At 41.6% G+C, this 12,892-nt stretch overlaps 1 protein-coding gene across 2 annotated transcripts in view; it reads right to left on the bottom strand.

The window, feature by feature from the left end:
* Positions 1 to 12,892, bottom strand: part of DERA (deoxyribose-phosphate aldolase) — a 94,620-nt gene that overhangs the window by 47,422 nt on the left and 34,306 nt on the right. For both annotated transcript variants that reach the window (XM_006084292.3, XM_023750078.1), the window contains exon 5: positions 10,464 to 10,598. In XM_006084292.3, the coding sequence (XP_006084354.1) occupies positions 10,464 to 10,598 (135 nt within the window). The remainder of the gene's footprint in view (positions 1 to 10,463; positions 10,599 to 12,892) is intronic.

The raw sequence follows: 12,892 nt of genomic DNA, 5'->3' as shown, positions 1-12,892 counted from the left end.
TTCCTTATTAAGCTCAGAATTCTAGTAAAATGAGTTTCCATTAAGTGTTGTGTGATGAAAACCAGATCTTGTTTCTTGGCCTGATCCAACTCCTTGTACTGCACCGAAATTTTTTATATGGATTAGTGCTTACAATCAGTGAGCCATCAGATAAGGCTTAAAAATACTTTATTACAGCATTTGTTAAACTGAACTTTGGCCTATATAACAAAGTTCTGGAAACATTGATCCCGATCGTATTTATGCCATCCTTTTCCTAAAGAATATCACCTTTTGATACCCAGTGAATTTCTTCACCTACAGTTAAAATCAACCAGAAAACCCAAATATATTTTATGACTCAATTATCAGCTACCTAGGAGTAATGCTCTTTAATCCATGATCCAAACAGAATGAAACAAAAATAATCACTTAGAATTTAACTGGGTTTAGCTAATATGCAACCAGTGCATTCTTAGTCTTTACCTGCCAACTCCTCAAATCATTCTACTGACCTGTTTCAACACATTAGGAGGGTCACGTTTTTCTGAGCAAATATATTAATTAATAAGTTCAACATTGGGAAAGTTGTTCCTTCTTTCTCTTACTATTCCGCTCAGAGTATACCAGCACAATTAAATGAAAAAGTATATCAGATCTGGCCTTTGAAAAATGTGGCCTGAAGGCCCACAGCCCAGCACACCCAACGCACACCATGGCTACCACACATGCTGAACGAAGGGGCTCCACAGCAGCTCCACGCCACTGATTTCAAAAGTAACCTCCTGCCCTAGCTGGTTCGGCTCAGTGAATAGAGCGTCAGCCTGCAGACCGAAGGGTTCTGAGTTTGATTCCAGTCAAGGGCACGTACCTCGGTTGCAGGTTCCCCGGCCCTGGTCAGGGTGCGTGCAGAAGGCAACCAATCGATGTGTCTCTCTCACATCAATGTTTCTCTCTGTCTCTCCCTCTCCCTTCTACTCTCTCTAAAAATCAATGGAAAAATACCCTGAGTGGGGAGTAACCAAAATAAATAAATAAATAAAATTTAAAAAATGTAGCCTGAGCCCTGGCTGGTTTGGCTCAGTGGATAGAACATCTGCCTGCGGACTAAAGGGACTCAGATTTGATTCCAGGTCAGGGCACATGCCTGGGTTATGGGCTCGATCCGCAGTGTGGGGCGTGCAGGAGGCAGTCAATGATTCTCTTTCATCATTGATGCTTCTATCTCTCTCTCTCCCTCTCTGAAATCAATAAAAAATATTTTTTTAAAAAGAGTTTAAAAATAAATAAATATATACATACATACATACATACATACATACATACATACATCCGGGCTGGGCTACATCAATGAATACTTCAACCTGGGCCTGTGAATCTCAGTGAGTGATACAAAGATGAAAGAACAGTTAGAGATTTGTATTAGCATTGCAGCATCAGCCATGGCAGCAGATGCAAGAGTCCAGCGGCCACCAGCCAGCAGCATGGTACTGTGGTGGCGGCAGCAGCAGTGGCCCTGTGACCAAGCTCTTCCTGGGGCTCAGTCTGGCTGCATCCTCCGCTCCCCAGTCCTTCATGATCCTACTTGTTTTCCAAGCCTGGTTTTTCAGGCTTCCTACTGACGCAGTGAGTTACTATATATCCTCCTAATAAAGCCCTTTAGCTTAACTTAATCAGAATTGCTTTTCATTTGTGTTCAACTCAGAAGTCTAGTATAACAAATATTTACTGAGGAAGGATGGGAAAGCAGCCAGCAGTGGGTGCCCTGGCTGCGTGGGCTCACATCTTAGCTATAAAACTAATTCGCTGTTTGATTTGGGCAAGTTACTTAACCTTTGTCTCAGTTTCTTCATCTATAAAATGGGGATAATAGAGGTACGAACAATTCATGGAGTTATTTCAAGCATCAGACAGGTTACTACACACAAAATGCAAAGGACAGTATTTGTCACATAGTTAACACTCAAGGAATGGCGGCCCTTGTTTTCCTGTTGCTGGCAGCGGTGGTGGTGCTGTTACTGTTACTGCTGAGTGCTTCTTAGATTCAGAGCACAGAGGGGCTGATAAAAGCGGAGGACTCCATGAACTGTGTATACAACCTCTTTGGGGCACTGGAAGAGTGGTCTGGAAAAACATGGTTACTATATCACAGTTTTTTTAAAACTCAGAGCCCATGCTCCTTTGGATAGCACAGACTCCTGGGATAATAAGACAGTCCGGCTACTTACTAGATTTGTAAACTTATAGGAATTACTCAATTTTTTCTAAGCCTAATTACTCAGGAGCTGCAGTTTGCTCACATGTTTTTGTGAAGATTAAATATAATAATAATACCTGTGGCTAGAACAACACCAGGCAGATAGAAGCATTTAATCATTCAATGCTAGTTTTCCATATTTCTTCCTTATATACATACATCCAGGAATTTCAAAAACTCTAAAAAACAAAATGAAGCAAGCACTGCCCTAACACTTAGGAAAGTATAATTAGAATTTATAGCTCTCACATATGAGAAAAATAGACCACCCCCCTCCAGCACAAGCCACAGAAACCAGGAGAAGCACTATGAGAGGTGTCTACATAGTTCTGGGCACGCTGGCATCACAATGATGGACACCTAGGAACCAGACAGACGATAAATGCAAATCAAGCGACTTGATGGCTGAAATGTAACCCAGTCTATCTCCAATCAGAATGTCCTTTAACATACTCAACTGTCACTTTCAAGATAAACAAGCAAAACAATGCAAAAGCTAATGGGTGTTTTCTCTACATTAACAGGAGAGGACAGCAGGATGTAGGTTTACATAATTGCAACTGAACTATATATGTGGAGAGAATTACAAGTGAAGTGATAAGTGCAAGAGATCCTCCTTCCCAAAAATTCTTCACGCAGAATAATTACTCCAAAGAATGAAAAGTCCCCTAACTTTCAAAGCATCTCTCTTTAAAAATTCTCAAATTGTTTTCCGTGCATCGAGGGGCACTCTTACCAGTGAGGGTGGGGAATTCTGGAGAACTTGAAGAACAGCCTGAGTACACCAAACTGGGCGAGGGAGACAGCCCACAGGAAAAAGAGATTGTTATATACAAGGAAACTGACCCAATAAGCAAATATACTGAGAATAATTGGAGCAAGATTTCTCACTGACAAGAAAGAGGCACATAAATATAGAAAGGGAGAGGCGAAAAATAAACCATGTGATGTTGCCTTATAGTAAAAGTTGTCCATGTGAACTCATTGGCTCTGGAATAGAGAGATAGATAGACAGACAGACAGACAGGTAGATGTGTTTATATGGGTGCATTGTGTATATGTGAATATTCACGTATTTCCTAGAGCTGTCCTCTGAGAAGGCCTAGAAATAACAACATCCCTATACCATCTTCCACTGCATGGTCATAAATAATTTATTCAATCATTTTTCTATTATTGGCTATTTAAGGTTTCAGATCTTTTGCTCTGATAAACAACACTTTAGTACTGTAAATATCCTTACTGCTAAATCTATGTATATATCATGACCTTATTCCCTAGAGTACTTATTAACTTTTCTGCTCACATATTCACATAATACATATTCATTGTTAAAATTTCAAACATTACAAAAACCGAAAATTCCCCATTAAAAACAAAGGAAGAAAAAACAATTCTCGCACGTACCAGAAAAATAATAATTTAGAAGGCTATTATAAAAGATGACTGACAAATGAAAATGGAATTCAAACACCACGACTGCAAATTAGTCAGAATAATGCAAAATTTAACAAAACACATACACCAGAGAAGTGGCTGGCATAGTGATGTCACATTAAAAACCTGATAATAAATGTTTTGACTTATAATGAGGTTTTCAGGAGTAGCGAGAGTGGGTGTACTAGAAACCCAGGCTATATTACATTGCAGATGCTTAATCAATACAGTGTCTCAACCAGCAGAAGGGGTTGTCTCCTGTCTGTCCTCCCTCATCCCTCCTACTACTGCCACACTGACGAGGAGAGATGGAGGTCACACCTGACCTTCTGCTCACCATTCCCAGATAAAAAAATCAGGTGAGGGTGGAGTGCTCACTGACAGGGATCAGAGAACTTAGCTGCACTGGGAAAGGTCTACATGCAGGGCCTTGTGGATCCAAGTTGTGGAGTGGGTCATCCTTCCCGCACCTGTCTTAAATTTTTTTTAATTTATTTGAGAGAGAGAGAGAGAAACATCAATTTCTTGTTCCATTCATTATGCACCCATTGGTTGCTTCTTGTATGTGCCCTGACTGGGGATCGAACCCGCAACACTGGCGTATTGAGATGACACTCGAACCAACTGAACTACCCAGCCAGGGCCATCCCGCACCTGTTTTAAAGAGCATCCAAAATAGGTGGAAACTGACTCTACCTTCTGCTCCCCAGGTCAGCAGGAACTTGCATCTATAGCATTTTATTTTCTCTATTTAAAATTATCTGTTCCTCTCCAGCTCCCACCTTAAAGGAAAATATATTCTTAATCTTCAGGCTGCTGACAGTGAGTTAAGTTTTCTGGAAAAGCACTGCTACAGACATAGAAAACTATGTTAGGAAAGCTTTCCTGTACAGAAATTATGATTTAAGGAAGAACCCAGGTGTTTAAAGACTGTATTTCCTATCTAAAAGTCGTAAAGTGGATTTTCTTTTATAGTTCGTGCTATCCAAAGGCACTTAAAAAATAATTGTTAACGAACATATCTAAGCAATTATTTTTTGAGTACCGGAAAGATGTTCAACACTGCAGAAAGAATGGCCTGAAAATAACTCTTATGATAATTATATGTACAGTAAAACACTTAATATAAATTGTATAGCAACCTTTTAAACTAAAAAAGTCACAAAATGTTCAAGAACAGTTTTTTTTCCACCAAGGCATCTAATTAATCGTGTCTAAGTAAAACCGAGATGAGCTCAAACACCAGGCAGTAAAATAACCTACAAGAAATAAAACACACATTTTGGTCAATAGTATTTGAAGTTTTGAGCATAAAAACAAAAGCCATAAGAGCATACAGCTGCCAGAAGTATCTCTAGCGTTTTCTGTTACAAACAACTCCCCAAACTGAGAAAGCACAGATTAGAGCTGATGTGATTCTTCCCAAGGAAGTGTCTAGAGATGCCGAGATTGCTTTTCTCGTTGATATGATGATTAACAGCTCTACAAAACGAAGAAAACCACCAATTCCTCTTAAAGGATGTTCTTTCTACCATCCCTCTTGTGTAAAAATAAGCAAACAAGAAAAATAAATGGGTGCCCAGATTCAAGATCTTCAGGACCCACTAGCGTACGACACAATGATAGACACTGTAGCTTTGGCCCGAATATTTCATTCTCTCCCCCTAAAACTCTTGATAGGCCCTACCCGGCTTGGCTCAGTGGGTAGAGCAATGAATGGCCTGCGGACTGAAGGGTCCCAGGTTCGATTCCGGCCAAGGGCACATGCCTGGGTTGCGGGCTCGATCCCCAGTGTGGGGTATGCAGGAGGCAGCCAATCAATGATTCTCTCTCATCATTGATGTTTCTCTCTCCTTCTCCCTTCCTCTCTGAAATCAATAAAGAAATATATTTTTTTAAAAAAACAACTCTTGATAGCCAGGAGGCACGTACTCCACAGACCAAGTTTAGAAGAGCAGCTCTGGGCTACAGAAGGGAAATGGGTGAAAGGCACTTGAGGCTCTGGAAGTAGGAGACAAACAATATTTCCACTTGCTACACTGAACATAAAATTCTGGGAAAACGTCACAGATGAGGCCGCCTTTGGGGTCATTTCTGTTAGTGTTCCAGGGCCAGATGGGTTTCTGGAAACTAGGAAAGACAGCTCCGGGTCCGGGGCTCAAGGAACTAGAAGGTTGTGGAGTGAGGCAGAATCTGACAGCATTTCTATGTCCCTGGTAATATAGTAGTAAGTAAAGATATGCAGCAGAGAGGGGTCATAAAAAGGTAAAAAAAAAAAAAAAAAAAAGAACACTTCTGTGTATTTACAGAGCATGGAATGCACTTAGTTTTCAAAACCTGCTGAGCAAGATTTGAAATGAAGAATACCTTCTGGAATTCATCAAAGAATGGTTTAAGGATGCACCTTAGATGTCAACTTCAATATCGTCATTAAAAAAACACAGTATTGCAAGCGCTTGTCATGGGAATGATACCCACAGACAAAGAAACGCCAAATATAAACTCACAGGCCATTAAAGCTCTAAAGGGCTGTGGAAATCCTTAAGTCTTATCCCCCCCGCACTGGTAGCTTATTTAAATGCAGGCAGAGAGAATTGTTTGCCCAAAGTCTAGGTGTAAATTAACAAAATTACAGAGACTGAAGCTCAAGCCCTTAGAGTTCCACTGCAGTGACTCAATACATGTGCTTGGCCACATACTAACCTCAGCAGGAGGAAGAGGGGGAAAGCAAAGAAAATGCAGTTGGCCAGGAGGGAGTCATCTGGGCTGAGCAACAGGATGATCCACTCACACACATTATCTCATTTAATCCCTATGACGACTCTGTGAAGTAGATGCCATTATTGCTATTTTACAAAAGGAACAGAAGGCACAGAGAAGGAACTTGCCCAAGAGAAAAGAGCTACTAATGGTAGTGCCTGGACTGCAACCAAGGTCTGTCTAATGCAAAGACTCAGCTCTCAGTTCTTCTGTCTCCCCATCCTCCCTTCCTGCTCCACAGGGTACACGTTCTGGGTCTGACTGAGGTCCCATGATGTCTGGCCTACCTGGCTGGTCGGCTGGGTGCCCCCACCTCTACCATAGGCCAGCACAGCCCTCCCCACCCCACCACAAGCTGGGGGTTGGGGGATGCACAAGATTCTGTGAGGAGAGGTGCTGGGGCAAGTGATCTGAAAACGTCTGTCAGTCATAAGGACACAGAGAACAGACTGATGGTTGCCCAAGGGGCGGGGGGGTTGGGGGGCTGGGTGAAAATGGTGAAGGAATTAAGAACTACAAATTGGCAGTTTGAAATAGTCACAGGGATATAAAGTACAGCATAGGGAATATAGTCAATGATACTGTAATAACTATGCATGGTGCCAGGTGGGTACTAGAAATATCGGTGGAGGGGGGGGCACTTTGTAAAGTATAGGACTGTCTAACCACTATGCTGAACACCTGAAACTAATACAAAATAAGATTGAATGTAAACTGTAATTGAAAAATAACAGTGAAAGTTCTAAAAAAAATAAAGCAAGTGTCTGCCAGGTAACTCCGAGGACCAGCAATACATCCCACACCCTCGGCAGTTAAAACTACTGCCCCGAGCGATGCCAGGGGGTGTACCTCTCTGTGCCCAGACAGAAAGGATCGAGGGGAGCACTGGCAGGGAAGGACAGTGCGCCGTAAGGAGCGAAGCAGGATGTCATAGCAAAAAGCTTAACAGCAGCCCTGACCGGTTTGGCTCAGTGGATAGAGCATCAGCCTGCAGACTGAGGAGTCCCGGGTTCGATTCCGGTCAAGGGCATGTACCTTGGTTGCGGGCACATCCCCAGTAGGAGGTTTGCAGGAGGCAGCTGATCGATGTTTCTCTCCCATCGATGTTTTTAACTCTCTATCCCTCTCCCTTCCTCTCTGTAAAAAACCAATAAAATATATATATTAAAAAAAAAAGCTTAACAGCAAAGGGCCAGGCAAAGCAGCATCGCCAACAATGTTTCAGTGTAAAGACATATGAAGTCAGAAAGCACCGCAGTCTGGCCCAGGAGCTGTGGGCAAGTCCCCTCAGACATCTCTGCCCCTGAGAGAATCACTGTGCTCCAGAGTAACACAAGCATGGACACGACGGTGCTGAAATAAAACTGTTTAACAGAAAGTGTTTAAGTTGGAGAGAGGTGCATTTTTTCCCCCAAAAGATGTCAAGATTCTCTGCTTGGATCAAGATTCACCGATTTCTGAATGTCTGCTTATGTGAAAAGGATGGATGAAAAGCAACAGAGTTTAGTGGGGAAATGGAACATGAGTTCAGGAGGCAGGCAAGACTCAGGCTCTGACATCTAGACGGTGTGGGAGTCTTCGGCACAGGGGATGTAGCCAGAGTCAGAGAAGAGAGGAGAGCGCGTGTGCCGCGTCGGAGGGAGGTCGGTCGCAGAGCTGGCGAGGGCAGGACCCGGGACCACCGACTCTCAGGGAGGCCAGAGGAGGCAGAAGAGCTTGTAAACAAGATGCAGGAGAAATGAGAACCACGGAGGAAAACCTGAAGGACGTACAGTCACCAGAACCATGGCAATAGAGTGTTTCTAGCATGTGTCACATGCTGCTGAACAGGAAAGCTCAGTAGAAGGAAGAGTATCCCCTGGGCACAGTGAAATGAGAGGGCATTAGTATCTAGAACAGATTCAAGAGTAACAATGACATCTGAATCAAGAATTTAGCCATCGGGGGAGGGAAGGGAAGAGCAGGAAGGGAAATTTAGCTGGAGACAAAGGGGAAAGGTGGCATGTGGGGTTTTTCATGAATAAGAAAAGCTTACATATGTCTGATGCTAATGAGAATGAGCAAGTAGAGGGAGGCTAAAGAAACAGGAGGGGGGAAAAAGGCCAATAAATGGAGTAAGGCCTCCGAAAATGTGGAAGAAAATGAAAGCCCCAGCATAACAGAGGGATTGGATTGAGAGGAAGTATAAAGAGAAGCAGATCTGATGCAAGGACCTGGAGGGAGTTCCTGTCTAATGTTTTCTTTCTTCTCTGAGAGGTAGCAGGTAGGTCATCAGCTAAGAGTGAAGGAGCCTCCAGGTGAGCAGAAGAGTTACAAGTCTAAGAACAGTAGAGATTTTAAATCATCACCATGGAGAACCCAAGAGGAGGAATATGAGGCCCCTCCAATCTACCCTTGGAATTCACATCCTAAACTGTGGATCATAGACCTTGTGACCATAGACATGGTTGAGATGCACTCTGAATGCCAGGTTTTTAAAAATGGGATCCTTTCTTTCTTTAACCAGGTCCTACGTACCCTCAGTACACAGAGAAGGACCCAGATTTGAATGTGTAATAGCCCGACAGACCCCTCCATCAGCAAATTCCAAGAAATCAATTTTAGACTCATATTTTAATAAATGGCTAATATCAAAACATAACACTGAAAAAATACAATGTGTAACCAAATTGAGAACCGAAAGACAAAATACTGCAGTGAAAAAAGTCCTAAGTCATTACTGATTTCTATTTAGAATTACAATTTCTAATATTAAATGTTCCTTTTCCATTTGTTTTGGGTCAAGAGGTTATTAACACCATTAAAAAGGGTTAATAGAAAAATATGGTCTAGGACAAAAATGTGTTGTTATATTTTGCATGAATGCCTGTTATTGAGAAATTACCAGTTCTTACAAACAACCATTCCTAGTCCATTAAGGGACTGCCAATTACATCAAAACCCCTCTCCTACTGTATTTTATTTTCCAATTAGTAGTATTCTAGAGACAAAGCACAGGTTACAATATAAACTATACGTCTAATATGCTAATTAGACGACCTTCTGGACGAAGCCAGGGCTGCGAGGGAAGCCCGGGTCCCGGGTGCCAGAGGGAAGCCAGTGCCGGCAGCCAGAGGAAGGAAGGCCTACTCTTGCACAAATTTCGTGCATTGGGCCTCTAGTCTAATTATAAAAGACAATAGTGTGTTACTGGAATAGGCAACATCCCATTGCAATCAGTGTGAAAGTAAATCATGAATCTCAAAGGTGAATATGAAATAATATTCATAGGAGCTATGTCAAGAACAGAAGTAAATACAGACTTAGCAGACATTAATAATTCCACATCCTAAAAATACACAAAGATTAACATATAAAAGGGAAATTTCCTCCATCATATTAAAATACACTTTGCATAAAAGACTTGCCTGGAGTGATTATTGCATTGATTAACAAAACAATATAGAATAGGATAAAAGTTAATAATCTACTGCATGGAAATAACTATTCACCTAAGCACTCAGAAGGATCTAAAAAGCTCATGCAGGTAGGCAAATTCCAGGATTTATCAGGGGCACAAGGATGAGTGATCTTAGCCATGGCTTCTCCTAGATCAGCGGTTCTCAACCTGTGGATCGCAACCCCTTTGGGGGTCGAACAACCCTTTCACAGGGGTCACCTAAGACCATTGGAAAACACACATATAATTGCATATTGTTTTTGTGATTAATCACTATGCTTTAATTATGTTCAATTTATAACAATGCATATCAGATATGTACATTACAATTCATTAACAGTAGCAAAATTACAGTTATGAAGTAGCAACGAAAATAATTTATAGTTGGGGGTCACCACAACGTGAGGAACTGTATTAAAGGGTCACAGCATTAGGAAGGTTGAGAACCACTGTCCTAGATTCACCCTCCCATCCAATCACTTGTGATGTGGAGCAATCATTTCCAAAACATGTTGTCTCTGACCAGATCCCCACCATTTCGTCCACCAGGGAAGAACTGTGTCTCCCTTGTAGGTTAGGACATGCACCTACCTTCCCACTGGCCTGTCAGCACCAAGGTCCTGTTAATTACCACATCGATTTCCGTAGCTCCATCTTCCACAGCCAATTTCACCTCTTCTAATCGTGTTTTTAAATGAGTCTGTCCAGCTGGAAAGCCAGTGGCCACTGGTAGAGAACAGAAAAAAGAAAAGAAAGGAAGGAACTTCGTTTGGTCAACAAAGAATTTCAGACAAAATAAATCAGCATTTAAAGACCAAAGCATTCATGACTCTTAAAAACTTCATGCATATCCTGATAAGTGTGAAGAACAGAATGTTATCTCATATAGTAATGGCATTAGGACAGACATCAGCATTATATCCTCGCGTCTAGAAGACCTGAAATCAAGTTGCTTCAGAGATGCTCATGAGGGTACTCTGAGCAAATAGCAATTAAAAAAATGTCATCACACTGATGCTCATAAAATAGTAGCTGTATCCCTATCTTGGTATCAGGACACTAATTACGCATCCCACTCAGGTGGCCCTCAATGCATTTTTTATTTACCATTCACATTTTTAGCCATTGTAACCAAATTGTAAGGTAGGTTCCTCCCAATGCCTATCTTAAAACAACCAGCTAAGCAGACAGGAATAAAGGAAAGAGAATGAAGAAAAAGCACCTGATCAGTCCACAAAACTGGGGCAGGGACAGAGCTGGGAAGAGCAGGGCCAAATATAAAGAAAATGAAAACACAACTACAGTTCCGGAAAAGTATTAAACATTTTGACATGCATCATTAATTCCATTCTGATAGCTATAGATAATCCCTTGTGTTACCTTGATGTTGTTAAATTCCTTGGGTCTGCTCCCTTAGAGGAAGGCACATTTCTCTGTTGTACAGAGGAAAAGCTGAATTGGCTGAGAATTTAACATCAATAAAGGTGTAGCTGCCAAATACTTTGGGAATCTTCACAAATGATCGATACATAAATACTGTACATAATGTTTCTTTTGATGTATTTTGAATACAATAAATTAACAATCTTCATAGATACTTTTTTAAAGCACCAGGATATTCCTCCAACATCTTTTTTTTTAAATATGTTTTTATTGATTTCAGAGCGAGAGGAAGGGAGAGAGATAAAAAGATAGAAACATCAGTGAGAGAGAAACACCAATCAGTTGCCTCCTGCACTCATACTACTGGTAATGGATCCCTAACCGGGAATTGAACAATGACCTCTTGGTTCATAGGTCAATGCTCAACCACTGAGCCACACCGACCAGGCTCTCCAACATCTTTTAAAAGTAAATTTTAATTTTACGTCCATCCATCCATCCACCCATCCATCCATCCATCCATGTGTAAGAGGCAGACACACACACATACCCACACACACACACACACACTATATTGAAGCTTTTATTTTTTTATTTTTTATTTTTATATATTTTATTGATTTTTTACAGAGAGGAAGGGAGAAAGATAGGGAGTTAGAAACATCGATGAGAGAGAAACATCGATTAGCTGCCTCCTGCACACCCCCTACTGGAGATGTGCCCGCAACCCAGGTACATGCCCTTGACCGGAACCGAACCCGGGACCTTTCAGTCCGCATGCTGACGCTCTATCCACTGAGCCAAACCGGTTTCGGCGAAGCTTTTAAAAAGACTTTTCTTTCCCTTATGCCATGTCCTACATGTCTATCTTAAGTCAGTAACTCTTGAACATGCCCTCTTTTTTTTATCTTCTAGGCTTTGGGGTGTCTCTCATCAACTCCCACAGGGACAGGGATAGTCTCCCTAAGTCCAGCTCACCCCTTCTCATTTGCTCACTACCATGCCCTAACTCAGGACATCATGAAGTGGATCGTGGTCTGCCTCTGCTTAAAAGCTTTCCGTACCTTCCCCATCACCAGAACACAGCCCAAATGGCACAGCCTGGCATGGTCTCCATAAGATCTCCAGCTTCAACTCCCATAGTCCCGACTCTGTCCCACCTTAGGATCCAACAATTGCAAGCCACCTGCAGTTCTCGGAACATGCTTCTGCCTTCACCCACAATCGTTCTTCTGTCTAAATGCCATTCCCTATGTTCTCAACACTGCAAACTCCCTTACCCTTTCAAACCAGTGCAGTTATTGTTGGTCTCTATGAAGCATTCCCTTACTCTCCAAGTGTCACCACCCTATGCAGAATAAATAAGTTCCTGCTCAGAGTTACAACTACCCTTCTGCATGACTGTATTATCATATTTTACATTTATATAATATACTACACATCTGGCATTATGATTTTTTAAATTTGATTATTCCTCCAAAACAACTAAGTTGCCCTAAGGACAGGAATACAGGTCTATATTTTTGAGAATATAATTCCCTTTGATTAAAGGAATTAGTAATTAGTTAATGTTAATTGCTACTTGGAAGGCAATTAATAAATACTAAAGGAATAAATACAACCGATCAAATACATAA

The sequence above is a fragment of the Myotis lucifugus genome, unplaced genomic scaffold (assembly GCF_000147115.1).
Source record: "Myotis lucifugus unplaced genomic scaffold, Myoluc2.0 scaffold_10, whole genome shotgun sequence".
NCBI classification, from domain to species: Eukaryota; Metazoa; Chordata; class Mammalia; order Chiroptera; family Vespertilionidae; genus Myotis; species Myotis lucifugus.
The sequence above is the reverse complement of the archived record's forward strand: the minus strand, read 5'-3'. Positions and strand labels throughout refer to the sequence as shown.